The 13,789-nt window shown below is 52.3% G+C and overlaps 5 protein-coding genes across 5 annotated transcripts; 1 reads left to right on the top strand and 4 right to left on the bottom strand.

Annotated features, from left to right (window-relative positions):
- Positions 1–1,041: 1,041 nt before the first annotated feature.
- Positions 1,042–2,763, bottom strand: M436DRAFT_39350 (WD40 repeat-like protein; the record flags this gene model as incomplete). Its single annotated transcript, XM_013574538.1, has 2 exons — positions 1,042–1,248; positions 1,387–2,763. 2 exons carry the CDS (start codon positions 2,761–2,763, stop codon positions 1,042–1,044), a joined length of 1,584 nt encoding a protein of 527 aa, XP_013429992.1.
- An 812-nt stretch (positions 2,764–3,575) lies between these two features.
- On the top strand, positions 3,576–4,664 carry M436DRAFT_39344 (TFIIB-domain-containing protein; the record flags this gene model as incomplete). The annotated part of the gene is made up of 1 exon (XM_013574535.1): positions 3,576–4,664. One exon carries the CDS (start codon positions 3,576–3,578, stop codon positions 4,662–4,664), a length of 1,089 nt encoding a protein of 362 aa, XP_013429989.1.
- Positions 4,665–5,972: 1,308 nt separating this feature from the next.
- On the bottom strand, positions 5,973–6,695 carry M436DRAFT_15691 (SET domain-containing protein; the record flags this gene model as incomplete). The annotated part of the gene is made up of 1 exon (XM_013574480.1): positions 5,973–6,695. A coding segment is annotated over one exon (723 nt), but the record flags the coding sequence as incomplete, so codon positions are not given.
- A 3,577-nt stretch (positions 6,696–10,272) lies between these two features.
- Positions 10,273–11,085, bottom strand: M436DRAFT_12970 (uncharacterized protein; the record flags this gene model as incomplete). Its single annotated transcript, XM_013574471.1, has 1 exon — positions 10,273–11,085. A coding segment is annotated over one exon (813 nt), but the record flags the coding sequence as incomplete, so codon positions are not given.
- Positions 11,086–11,650: 565 nt separating this feature from the next.
- Positions 11,651–12,853, bottom strand: M436DRAFT_40186 (Clavaminate synthase-like protein; the record flags this gene model as incomplete). Its single annotated transcript, XM_013574690.1, has 1 exon — positions 11,651–12,853. The coding sequence occupies one exon, from the start codon at positions 12,851–12,853 to the stop codon at positions 11,651–11,653; it is 1,203 nt and encodes a 400-aa protein (XP_013430144.1).
- Positions 12,854–13,789: the final 936 nt, after the last annotated feature.

The following is a 13,789-nucleotide window of genomic DNA, read 5'->3' as shown; positions in this document are numbered from 1 at the left end:
TGGATACGATCCAGTCCTCGAGACTATTGTGCATCTGTATAGTTAGACGCGTTAACAACCTTTGCAAATGGAGAGGAGAGAAGATAGTAACGAGTGCGTCGACCCCGGAGAGTTGTTCTCCAGTATTTTGCCTTCATGGCAGCGACCTCTTCGAAACGACTTTGTCGCGCGGCCGTCTGTAGGATGCCATGGAAGGCCTGGATGGTGTATGTCACACCGGCGGTGATATCAGGCTGGGTGTTGGCGGCGGCAACAGAGTCGCCTATCGTGTTCTGCGCATCCTCGAAAATATTGAGGTCGGCCCTTGGTGAGTTTTGAAGAATCTGAGGGTCGTGTTGAGATGTCTGCAGCCAAACATGAGCTTTCCAAATCATACCATCGTAAGTCTCGCCAGCGTCAAGTCGATTTCCAGAGGTCAATATAAAGATGCAGAGTGGTGTCGAGAATAAATTTGGCATCCATTGAGAGACGGGGTTGAAATGCCGTCTCCTTGGATTCAGCTCGAATGTGGAGATGACTGTGCCTATATATCGTGCTTTAGATCGCTGAGAGGCAGAGAGGGAGAGGAGGCAAGGAGTGACAGTATATATAGATCAGAGGAAGAAAGGATTGTTCACCGTCTTTGACAATGTATGTCGCTTGATCCTTTGAGAAGGGCCCAGTGCTTGCTGTAACTGAAGTCGGAAATAGAAGGTTGATGTTGGAGGTGAAAGGTGAAAGTGCAATGAATGTAGCTCGTCGAGGAAGGCCAAAAAGCGTTGGCGGTCAGACTCACAGTACATGGAAGTGTGATCTGTCAAGTGCTGGCTTGGACGAAGGCACCGTACCACACCACAGAGTTCGACACTTATGGCACTATCTTGGCTTGGAAGGACTCAGTGCTGGAGCCGAACGGTTAAACTTCCGCGAAGAGGGAGAGCAGATGTATGTTAAACAGTATACAATTTTTATGGAAGAACCAACCTTTCCTTTTCTTTGATGCCTGCTGACGCCAGTTAACGCCACATGTGATATTGGGGTATTGACAGAATGATATGCATGCTACTCCGACTCATCATCGCTCTCGACGTACTCTCCCGTCGAGGCAAGTCTTCCCCATGCTCTCTCGCTCTTCTCATCCTCGCGAATTTCATCTTCCACTTCGTCATCAATATCGTGCCTGATCTTGGCCAGAAGCTCAACTTTTTCCTTGCGTAAAGCCTCCATCTGTACCAGGCTAGCCCTTTGAACACGCTTCAGAGCTGCAAGCTCGGCCCTGAGTACCTCATTCTGCTGTTCGACAGATGGTCCAGAGGTAGATGCAGGGGCGTCGAGAGACATGAAATCAGCTGAATCCGAGGGTTGTTGCTCAGCGACTGGAGGGTCAATAGTAACAGAGGCAGCCACGTTAGAAGGTGCAGACACCACAGGTTGCGGTTTGGCCGACCCATTCCAGCTAGCAAGCTCGGCGAGAGATTCGGCAAGTAATGACTCGGGGAATACGGGATGTGTGAGAGCGGTGAGGAAGTCGGACTCTGTGACGACGGGTTGCTTCCTTGAGGCGGAGATGTGAGGCATAGGAAGTTGGCGAGAGAAGTGCAAGCTCAGATTGTAGTTTCCCGGAACAGCACCGTCGAGATCAGACTTGTCGAAGGCAGCGTGTTTGGGCTTGACGATGGTGACTTGGCTGAAAAGAGCAGGACGAGAGTCGGGGAAGCCTTGAACAGGTAAGGAGACAAGGTTTGTGACAGGGCCCATCATGGGCGCTGATGTGAAGGTGGAAGAATAGCGGCCAAGAGGGACGTCCCATATGAGCACGTTTCCGCTGGCATGGCCAGTCATGAGCATACTTCCGTCGTAGCTGAGGATAGCGCTCAAGGCAGCACCTTGATCTGCCGAAGGCGGGGTCCAGCGAGTTTGCGGAGGAGGCTGAACGGGCATAGCAGCTTGTGCGGGATCGTGTAGCGGGTGCTGTACCGAGTCGGGGTTTGCAGCGGAGAAGGCTTCGCTGTAGAAGTCGACCATCTGAACGCTCCCATCATCGTAGGTGGTGTAGAAGGCGCGGTCGGCGGGGTCGAGAGCCAGGCATCGAGGGACTTCAGGTAGCAATACAGTGCGCAACAGCTGGTTCTCGTGGTAGTCCCAGACGATGCATGAGCGATCGGCACTGGCCGAGATGGCGATGTTGCAGAAGCCAGCGCTGTGCCCAACGACCAAGGATGTGATAGCAGCACGATGGCCTGAAAGGGTGTGTAGCGGAGAGTGCTGACCTTGTGCAGCAGCATTGGAGAAAGAGAGCAACGAAGGAAGCGACCAGACGTGAATCGAGGCATCGGCCGAGGCAGACAGGACGAAGTTGGAGGTGGGGTCGACGACCAAGGCAGTGACGTGTTGAAGATGGGCCTGCGATGTGATGACGACGCGACCAGTGTGTGTTTCCCAGATGAAGATGCGACCGGCTTGCGAGCCCAGGACCAGCACGGTATCGTCACAGGCCAGGGCCAGACATGTTATCCTCTCTTGGAAGGGCACGGTTGCCTCCTGGTTTCCCTTTTCGCGGTTGTAGACGTTGACGACAGCCTTGTCGGCCTGAGCGGCGAAGATGTGCGAGGGGCTGACAGCCAGACAGTTGGGAGGAGTGTTTGACTTTTTGAAGGACGCTCTTTGGCCCGAATGCGGTTGGCTCTCGAAGACGGAAATGCCTACATCCTTGACGCTGTTTGCTGCGGCCTTGGGCGCAATTGCCGCGGCCGACACGGAAGCTGCGAAATGCTCACTGAGCATTGTGCAGTCAACGGGAGAGAGAACAAGCTTGGATTCTGCCCTCCAAATTCTTTACCAAGCAGGAAAGAAGTTGCCCTCACAGTCCAGGGTCCAGACCGAGCACCAAGTCCGAGGCCCGTCTTTGTTCTTTTTCCTTCTCTTTTTCCTTCTGACAAACACCGATGGAATGCGGCCCGTGCGCGTGGCTGGCTGCGTGCTCCCTCGATGCACCAAAGGCTGCAACGACAACACCTTCTACGCCTCGTCAAGTCGATCCCGTCTTGATCAACCCCCGTCACTCGTCGTCGACGACTGTCTCTCCTTTGCCGACTGCTCCTCCCGGTACACGTCTCAGCCTCCGAATCGACGCGCCTGCTCGTTCGACTGCTCTTTGTGCGCCGCCGTCTCAAAGGACTCAAGACTCGTCCTGCCTAGTCTTGTCAGTCGTCAGAGACAAGACCTGCCACGAAAGTGCCAGTCGCTTCCCAGACACCTCATCAAGGCCATCTGCCGCTAGATGTTTGGGTAAGCCCGCTGCTTTGCCCTACATTAGCATAGCACCGAGAGTCTTCGCCACTCAACTTGGCTTCTCTCACCATCCGCACATGGCCGCTCTCCCCTGCATCGGCCTCATGCTGACCTCTTGCCTCTAGTTGCCTGTCACTCTTCATTTGAGTCACCCGTCACATTCACAGAGGTCGCTCGTCGCCAAACTGTATTCCCCGCTCTTCATCCGCTGCTGCGCAAAACAATTCCATCTCCCAGTAACCGCACGCGCCATCAAGCGCCGTCACTTATCCCGTCGGATTTCGCATCAAAAGTCAAAGATCAACATGAGTTACACTTTATCGCCGGGCGCCGTCCCTGATGTCGAACCACAGCTTGACGTTCCCGACGAGTGGCGCCAGAATCTCAGCGTGCGCATGGTCTGCCCTGATTGCAAGGAGGACCCTCCCAACCTTGTCGAAGACCCTCAGGCTGCCGATGTCATCTGTGAAGACTGTGGCATGGTTCTCTCGCAACGTGGTATCGATCAGCGTGCCGAATGGCGTACTTTCGCAAATGACGACCAAGGCAACGATGACCCTTCGCGTGTCGGTGACGGTCCCAATCTTCTGCTGAACGGCAGTCAGCTGCAGACCAACATTGCCTTTGGCGATGGCTCGTTGAGAAGCAAAGAGCTCCACCGCGCACAAAGCAAGGCCAACCTTGACAAGGGAAACAAAAACCTGCTGCAAGCCTTTAAGCAGATTGGTGCTTACTGCGACTCTTATGATCTTCCCAACGTCGTTGCCGATGCTGCCAAGCACATTTTCAAAGACGCAGAAGACTCGAAAAACTTCAAAGGCAAGTCGACCGAGGCCATCATTGCCGGCTGCATCTTCATTGCATGTCGCCGCAACAAAGTCCCTCGTACTTTCCGTGAAATCTATGACATGACCCATGTCTCCAAGAAAGAGATTGGGAGAACCTTCAAGCTGCTCGAGTCAATGCTCGCCAAGCAAGAAAGGCAATCTGGAGGCAAGGCCAAAGTCATGGGCAACGGTGTTGTGGGCATCCACGAAGCATACCAAGGGACTGTTACTACCAACCCCGACGAACTCTGCAGTCGTTTCTGTGCCCAACTCGGCATGGACTTTGCCACCACCGAAGTCGCCAAGAGCCTCGCTTTGGGAATGGCGAGTATTGGTGCTCTTGCTGGTCGTTCGCCTCTATCTGGGGCTGCCGCATGTATTTACATGGCCAGCTTGCTCATGGATCAAGTCAGGTCCCCCAAGGCCATCGGAGAAGTTGCAAAAGTTAGTGACAGCACGATCCGCAGCGCCTACAAGAGCCTGTACGCAGAGAAAGAGACTCTACTTTCCGAGGACATTCTCAAGAGAGGCGCTGATGTGGACAAACTGCTCAAACCCACCAACTGAATGAGACACATTTTCACCGGACTTTCTTTTTTTCTTTTTCAGACTCAATGAGGCAGTCTAAAGTGGGCTTTCTACTCTTCTCTCTTCCTTTCACACGATTGGGAAGGAGTGTTTTTGACTTTTCCGCATGATACCACAAAACAAAGATAAAAAGTTTCTTTTATGATGCGAGAAAGGATGTTTTTATGGGAATGAACACGAGATTGAGACGCGAACGTCTTCCAAGTTTAGAGAGCGTGGTAACGGGGAATGCCTCGTGCCATCTTAATCAAAGAAAGAAATTGATCCATCTCTCTTTTCCCACTCATTTGTCGTACTGCTAAGTCTTTGACCATTGAGATTTTTTATGTGCACGGATGTAAGTAGAATCCCCAGCTCAATTGGTCGATTGCGCTCGTCTTGAAACTGGGGGGGGCGCCTGTATCGTCAAAGGCTCAGTGAGTAGCAGCATGCTCTACTTGGGCTTGTGCTATGCAACTGGATGTCAGCTACGATCAGGTCTATGTCACCGACAGCAGCAAGCAGCCAACAACGAACGTGGACACCCAAGGTTAGCAACTCTTATTCATTGCCATAGCTAATTGATTACACTGCATGATTCATGCTTGTCTTTCTATAATGTACACTGCAGCCCTCAAGCCCTCAAGCGTCTTCTCTGAGTTTCCTAGATACTTTCCTTGGACGACTGCTTCGTCTCGGTACCTCATCTTCGTCATCTGAATCATCGTCCGACTCCTCCTCAGACTCATCGTCAGATTTCTCAACCACGACCCTGCTTCTGCTGCGGCTGAGTGCTTTGGACAAATTCGCTGACTTCATTGCAGCTTTCAAGTTGAACGGACTGGTCTTCTCGATCGCAACTTTGGATCTCGACTGATCGGGTTTTCCGACTGTTGCAGGGGTTGTTGTGTTTGATCCTCCTCGCACACGGGTCCGATCTTCAGTCTTTCTAGCTGAAAACTTCGACTTTGTCAATGCTTTTTCGAGGGGGCGTGGAGGCAATCGCGAATTCTCTGGCGGAGGAATTTTCTGTCGTTTTGGGGATGAAAGGCGGGAGCGTCTGATGCGCTTTGTCGGGCGCTCGTCTTCGCTGTCTTCGCTGTCTGAACTGTGGTTGTCATTGGCTCGATATGTGTCATCGTGTATTTCACCTGGCGCTTCGTCCATGATCTCCGGTTGTGGTTGGTAGCTCTTTCTTGATGGTCGGATGTGTGTCACCACTGCCTTGCCTTTTCCTTTGGATTTTTCCTTGCGGGCCTTTTCTTGCTCTTGCTCTTCGCCGTAGAGCTTCTCGTGATAGCTGCCGCCATAATCAAAAAACAGTTCTTCACCGACCTTGATATCGCGATGGGCAAACATGCCGATCCGGTGGGCTAGGTTGCAGAGCATGATCTTGGGGTAGACGTTGCGCTGATTCAGTTTCGCAGCGTGATTGATGAACCGGATCTTGTTGCCCATTCGTTGTGAGTCGACCGTTTGATCCCTGTTCAGGTCGAAGATATAGCTCAACTTCTGAAAGTCGTAGATGGCGCCTCGTCGTTCGGTTTCGTCTCTCGTGATGATCTCTCCCTGGTACTCGCCAATAAATTCATCCTTAGCAATTGGTTCTCCAGCATACAGGCCAAAGCCATGAACAGGGCTACGGCCGAGAAGTGTTCGTTTCGGCACGCTGCGCTGGATGGCGACGTTCCGACATCTTTGTGGAAGGTAGTCGTCGTCATACCTGTTGACTGGATTCAAGATGACATGTGCCTCGCATGAATCGCAGAGATCAGGATCGCATTCTCTGTTCATCCTGAAGCACTCGCAAGAATCGTCCTGTGCACAGCATTTCGATCGTCTGGCGCATTTGCATCCCTCGAAGCGCCGACTGCAATTCTTAGAGCATCCGCACGTCTTTTCGCAGCAGATCTGGGCTTCAAAGCATGTGCATCGTGCATCTTCGCAGGAGATACCAACGTGGCTGCAAGGAAAGAACGGACCCCGCTGACTGTGATCCCATGTTACGCTGTTAGCCTCGTTCATCCACCAGTTTAGAGACTTTTTCGGCTGGGAGCGCGAAGTTATTCCTAAAGGTTCTCTCTCTTGAGGAGCTGTAGCGAGCTCCTTGAAGTTGACTCTTGGCGGGTAGTCGATATCCAGGGCATCAACAGAGTTGACATCTTCTTCGTCGCTGTCGTCTCTGCCGTTGGGCCTCTCAAGTATAGTACCATGAAAGGGACAGTCATGAAGTTGACAAATACTACAGGCCACGTTGGCGTACTTTTCAGCTTCATCAAAGGTAACGAGGCCTTCGATCTTGTTGTTGTCGGGGAATTTGGCGTATTTTCGAGCAAGCTGCCAGGGGCTGAACTTGGTTCGAATCCAAAATGCGTGGCAGACCACGGCAGCTTTCCACAAGGTCTCATCGTCAATCTCTGGGAGACTAGATGCCACCGAGACCCATCTTTGGCTAGTTCTGTCAAAGTCATCCCTGCAATACTTCTCTTTGGCGCGTACCAGCTTGCGTGCTAGCTTATCGTCATCCGAGAAGCTTTTCAATCTCGACAACAAGCCATCAGGCCCTTCGCATGCTTCAAGGAGATACTTCAGGATGACTTCGATAGGACAGCCAATCTCTTGAAGAAATGCCAGGAAATAAGGTCCGTATGTGCTTGCCTGCTGTGAGATGAGGACTTTACGTGGACGGTCCTCTACGATAACATCAAATCTCTCTCGGATGGTCCCGTCATCGTCGACATCCTCTCCGAAGTATGGCCAGACCTGCAATTGACGAGTATTGGTTCCAAGAACGTTGGCGCTGATTCTGGTGTAGTGCGTGTAGTTTGGCACCTCGGTCGAAGCGACTGAGGTCGCTTTCGATGATGAGACACGGACTGACGTTCGAATCGTCTCACCCCTAGGCTTACTCTGTGAGATAGCTTTGCCGGTAAGAGTGACCGTACGACCAGTCTTCGAAGGTTTGAGGTTTGTGAATGGGTCTCTTCTTGGTCCATCGCGGTTCTTTGGTGTATAACCGGCTGGACGTTGATAGAGTCTGGCTCTAGCGAGCCAAGTTCCAGTCAGCGCTTCGTGATCATCGTCCATTTCATCCAGGTACCCCTCGAGACAGATGGCGTAGATCTTCACATCGTCTTCATCCCCTAGAACAGAGTATTCTTCGAAGGGAGATGGCAGATCAGAGTCAAGTTGCATGGCGGAGGAACTGGAGGATGCTTCCATGGAGGAGGATGTTTCTGCAGAAGAAGATGATCTAGCCTCGCGTACGGGAGATGGCTCGTTAGGGGCTGTTGCGCTTCCATACAATTGTCCTTTCGCGTTACCTGATGGTCGTCCTGTCGCATGAGCTGTTAGAGCGTGATGTGATGAGACTAGATTCGCAGTCGACACTGCTTACCAACAAACTCTTCTTCTTCCTCGTCGTCGCTAGAATCTTCTTCACTAAGATCTTCTTCACTCGAGTCTTCGCTAGAAACCTCTGCGCCGGGCTCTTCCTGAGCAGCTGTTTCACAGATCTCGGCCTGAACAGACTCAGCTATCACGGACTCGTCGTCACTAGACTCCTCTTCGCTAGAATCTTCTTCACTAAGATCTTCTTCGCTCGACTCCTCTTCACTGGATAGCTCGCCCAGGTGAACAAGGGCGTTCTCAGGATGAACGGGTTTGGAAAAGCGCAGAGTAGGAGACACGTTTGGCGTCTCTGGCGAATGCTCAATCGTTTCTGCCGAATTGTTACTCTCGAGTTGGCGGTCGTGTTGTGGTGCAATTCCTTACCTCTGATTGGCTGTTGGTTGTGGTTGTGGTGAGTTTCGAAGCCGGCCGGAGGGGAAGAAGCGAGTTGTTCCGCCGCCGGCAATCCACGAGGTGATGACTCTGGCCTCGATGGGAAGGCGCGATGCCGCAATTCGAAAGGGCTGCTTGGGAACTGAACTCCAAGATAGGAAGGAGCTGGCTCGACGTCTCGGTCAACGCTAGTTCGCATGACATTTTCAATGACTTTCGATATCTCTTCCCGGATCTGTTCAACGTCGTCCTCTTCATGTTTTTTGTCGTCTTGCTTGTCATTTTGGCCTTTGTCATCGCTGTACCTCTGGCTATTGTCTCCTCCGCCGTTCAGTTTCCTGAGTTCCTCGTCCAATCTACTGCCTTTACTTTGCCACGTGATATTCCAATCGTCGTCCCAATGCGTATTAAAGAGGTCGGCCTCGTTCAGTGGAAACGGTAGCATTCCCGGCGCTGCGAGAGTGCGGCAGTCAGGACTTCGGGCCAATACGACTGAGTGTCTCAATCGCTTAGAAGAAAGGAATTGGTCTCAAATCTGTGTGTTCTCAATTGAACTTGCATTCGAGCGATTCACGACCCCCTCCAAAGTGACACGGCTAACCGCGAATGCAGACATCCACTAGGCTTCAGAGAGGTGCTAGACTTTCGAGAAAAGAGACACGCGTCGCATCTCAACACAGGATGCTGAAGTGTCGTATACGAATGTCTCAACACAGAATAATCAGTAGTGAGCACGAGCAGACTTGCGAAGTTGAATGTCGAACGCGTCTCTGGTTTCGCCAAGGCTAGTGGTACAGGTGTGCACAGATCACTTCACGTTGTTGGCAGAGCAACCCTGAGAACTATCTACAACTCATCATGCTGCACATCTGATACCCATGTCACAGCAACTGACTTGTGTGAACTGTTCCAATCTCACTTCAAACATTAGGAGGCTCATGTCTTGGATTGACCTGACTGTGCCGATCAAACACAGAATGATTGCAACCTTTCTTATTCATTCTACAGCCTCCTCCGATGCACACCATGCTCTCTAGACTTCGAGAAATGCACAATGTTTTCGAGAGACAAAACACGGTGTGTTTCGGACTCTCTTCGAGATATCTTAGACAAAGACAAGTGTACCTTGTAAGAGAGAGGATGTTGGCATATGCGTTGGCAGGAACACGGTAGAAGTTAGGAACTCTAGTACACGAGGAGTATTCAAGCCACAAGTCGTACCGTCTTGCAGATCTCACGAAATTAACAAGACGGTCTGACACGAGTAACACCAGTCTTGCTTGACACACAAAGCGAACACAAGCATCCAGCATTTGGAAACAGTTGTTTATAGGTGTTCGTACTGATCGTAGGCAGTTATCAAAGTAGAGAGTACAAAAAGCAGCCATGAATTAACACAACTCAAGCCCATACATACGACACTCAAAGTCACATGTCGAGCACACCAAAGAGTGTAACAGATTGCAGCGGTCGACTCTATCGAACAATCACCACCTGAAGAATAGATTGAGATGTTCAATCCTCATTTGTTGAGGTCCAAGATACTCGCTACATCAATGGAGGTCGAAGGGGCTGCAGATGACGAAGGTCTGGAGCACGTATCAGTGAGTGCTAACAAATCTATCGTCGAGAGACTTACTCAGCGTCTGGGGCAGTCGTAGCCTGTGAGTCAGGTACTGTGCTTGTCACGGTACCCCCTGAGATGTAGACGGTCTTCGTTACGCGCCGAGTGGACGTGCTGGTCGTGCGGCTGTAAAATCTGTCAATTCATGTTTAAGATTTCGGGTTGCACATCATCTTACGCCGTAGGCAGCGAGTTTTGGTTCACAGTGTACGTCTGCGTAACGGTAGGCCCAGTATAAACGGTTGGCCTTGTAGCGATGTTGGTCGTTTCAGTTTCGACAGAATAGGTCAACTCCATGGTTGTGGACAGGGAGAATGTTGTGAATATCTCCGTCACATTGGCCACAAAGGTCTCTATGATCAGCTGCGAGGGTCCAGAAACAACGGTAGTCAGATTGATGGACGTGACAGTAGACATTGGGATGGTGACGAGACTAGTCTTCCACACGTAGTACTCGACAAGACACTCTTCTGTGCCGTTTGCAAAGGTTGCACAAATCTTCTTGTCCACGTCTGAGGGAGGGCCAGCACTAGTGAGCTCGGTCCATGGAGCGACATAGTACGTGGTGAGCGGCTGTACAGTAGGGGCTGGAGTGATGAGCACAGCTGACCCATTCGTATCTGTCACATTGCTCGAGGTCGGGCTGGGCGTTTCTATGATGTAGCCAAAGTCGCTTGAGAAGGTAATTTCTTGATCGCAAGCGGTTACCGGGTAAAGACGGTCGATGCCAGTCAGAGTAGTAGCGCAAACCTCTATAGCGGTTGGACTGTAGATTGTGGTGCAAGTACCAGGACCAGGAGGTATTGAGATGGAGTAGTTTTGGTATGGAGCGGTTGTTTGTGTAGGTGCTGCAGTGACAGGGAAGAAGGCTTCTGGCGGCAGAGCACATAGCGTGAATATGGGCACATCAGAAGACACCAACTGGCTCTGTCGCGTGACGGCAATTGGCGAAGCGCCTGGAGATGGAGTGATATAGGTCAACACCGAGCCTGCGGTGCTAGTTTGAAGCAGAGAATCATTGCTGGCATCGGCTTGCCTGCGGCGAACCTCCATAGCTTCATGTCTGAAAGGATGTAGGGCTGCGGCTACATCGCCCAAGAGTGCCGACAGTGGCAAAAAGCAACATGCGAAGGAGCGTCCGAACATCATCGTGGCAGAAAGGAGTGTGGCCAGCGAGCTGTCGGAAAGATGGAGCAAGCCACATCTTGTCTTTTCTCACGAGCCATGGTGGCATTCCTGTGTCGAAGAGACATCAAAACACGGGGTATGGGGAATGACACTGGAATGAATTCACATTGCATTCCTCAGGCCTTTCACAATTGGCTGCTGGATGGAGGAGCGAAGAATGCAAACAGTAATTAATGAACACTGACATAGATTTAAGAAATCTCGATCCAAATATTCGGCGTGAGTGGCCTGCCTCAGGAGCGCATCGATGATATTGCATCCTCGTATCGCAAGATGAGGTGTGGTGCACTGCGAAGGGAGACTTGATAGAAATAACAATCTTAGTCAATTTTGCGTTAGTCTAAACAATTGAGGATATATACATATTGGTAACATGAAATCATAAAGGGCATTACTCGGCATCGAGGGGAGCGACAGGAGGGTTGTCGTTGACTTGGATGCCACCACGCTTTCTGTGAGAGCTGTCCTCGAAGGGCAAGGTCCAGCCACCCTCGGTATCCGGAGTAGCGAGCCAGAGTCTCATAAGATGGCGTCTGGGCAATGGAGGAGCGTGGTCCTTGTAGGCTGTGCGAGCGTGGAGGACGTGTTCGTTGCTCAAGAATTGGATGTCGCCAATCTCGAGGATCATGTGGAGGGAAAGACGCACGCAGGTGTCTTCGAGGATCTGAGCGGCGCGAAGTTGTTCAGCCGAGAGAGCCGGGATGACACCGGCATCGCTGAAACGGGTAAGAGACTTGACGTAGTAGGGATCCCACTTGGAATAGACACGGCCGTCGGGCTTGGGCTCGAGGTAGAAGACGGATGTGCGGATCCAGTCCTGCTGACCGGCCGACTTCTCGCCCTTACGGTCAAAGTACCAGATGGGTTGGGTGAGCAGCTCGGCCACATCAGGGTTCTCCTTCTGCAGAGCGTTCCACACGGCGTGACTCGAGACGAGGTCAGACTCGCCGCCCTCGAGGGCACGAGCGATACAGAGCAGGCCGACAATGTCGCTGTCATCGGCGTGGAAGTACTGACGGGCGTTGGTGCGGTAGATGCGGACCTTGTCAATCTGGGTAGAATCCTCGCCGACGTCCTTGACGTGGCCCAAGACGTGACCACGGCTGTTCTGGCTGACAAAATAACCGAGGTAGGTGCCCAGACCCATGTAGGCAACAGCCGACTTGTGCAGGCCCCATTGTTGGACGGGGAAGCCCTTGAAGAGAATGAAGCCTTTGCCGTTCAGCAGCTCGTGACGCAGCGAGTGCAGCAGACGGCCGGTGGCAGAAGGCAAGGGGAACTTCTCCTTGGTGATGCCAGTCAATGGAGTGGACGAGGCGATGAAGTCGTCGGCAGCCTTGCTGATCTCAGCAATCTCGTCGCTGCTGAAGGGGTGTGTCCAGCGTTCGGGGTTGTGCTTGTATTCCTCAGCCTGCCATACCGTGGGGCCAGTGATTTGCTTGGGGAAGGCCGAGTAGGGAGCAAGCTGGTTGTAGAGAGGATCAAACTGGCCGGCAGTCTTGACACCGTCGGGGAAGACCTTGGGCGAGGGGTTGTGGTATGTCGCGGTATAACCGGGCTGCTCAAGCGGCAATTGGACGGCGGTTGGAGCCATGATGGGAGCGAGGATTGCGGGCTCGACGGGCAGTGTTCTGGGATAGATCGAGGCGGTTGGTGGGCTTGGAGAGCAGGTCAAGGTAGTGTCGCAGACGGTGTTGCTCAGCGGTGCAGAGGCCTTGGTACAGCAGCAGAGACAGCGAGTAGACGAGTATATAGTTCATGGCGGCGGGTCCTTCCCGGGCGAGGTAGCAGCGGTAGATGTTGATAATGTCTGATAATGGCAGGCCGAAGGATGGCGTGCTCGACGACTCGTTCTTGCGTGATAATTGCCCTATCGGAGCCGTCGCTGCTGCCCGCTCAATGTCGCGAGTGCGGGGTAGCCGGCCTGTCGACAAGGTTGTGTCGGCGGTTTCGCGATTGCAAGCGATGAGAGCAATCCACACGAGAATGGCGTGCCACTGCGGCACCTGCTTGCCTGTCGAGTCTTGTACAATTGATACCGGTCGACGAAGAGACGTCCCGATGCTCGGATGGAAAGTGGATTGCCAAACGTCGTCAAAGCACGCAAACAAAGGCCCGCGCTCGACTTTTATAGCACGTCACTTTGACCAATTTGGGCGTGCCTTGCGCTGAGTCGCCGCCCAATCGTCTGCCTTGCTGACCAAAAGCTCAGCTTACCGTTTCCATTCCAGGCCCAGCACCGGTCTCAACCAGCCACGCAACATTCAGACTGTCAGATCGCACTCCTGAAATCATTCGAATACGTTCCTACAGTTGACTCTCTGTATAACGTCACAAAACCTCGCGCGCAGTCCAGGTCTTTCTCCGCACAATCATAGGAACACTGGTGTTGTCCAGAAAATGTGCGACTCGCTCCCTCATCCCTCGAAGACCGCTGAAGAAATGTATAGTACTGAACGGAATAGTGCAGCATTCGTCAAATGGCCAGTAACCGCCCTGCAAGCAAACTGCTTCCTCGGCATCCTTCCCA

Source organism: Aureobasidium namibiae (assembly GCF_000721765.1).
Source record: "Aureobasidium namibiae CBS 147.97 unplaced genomic scaffold scaffold_3, whole genome shotgun sequence".
In the NCBI taxonomy this organism is placed as follows: domain Eukaryota; kingdom Fungi; phylum Ascomycota; class Dothideomycetes; order Dothideales; family Saccotheciaceae; genus Aureobasidium; species Aureobasidium namibiae.
Note: the sequence above shows the minus strand (reverse complement) of the source record. Positions and strands in the feature narration are given on the sequence as shown.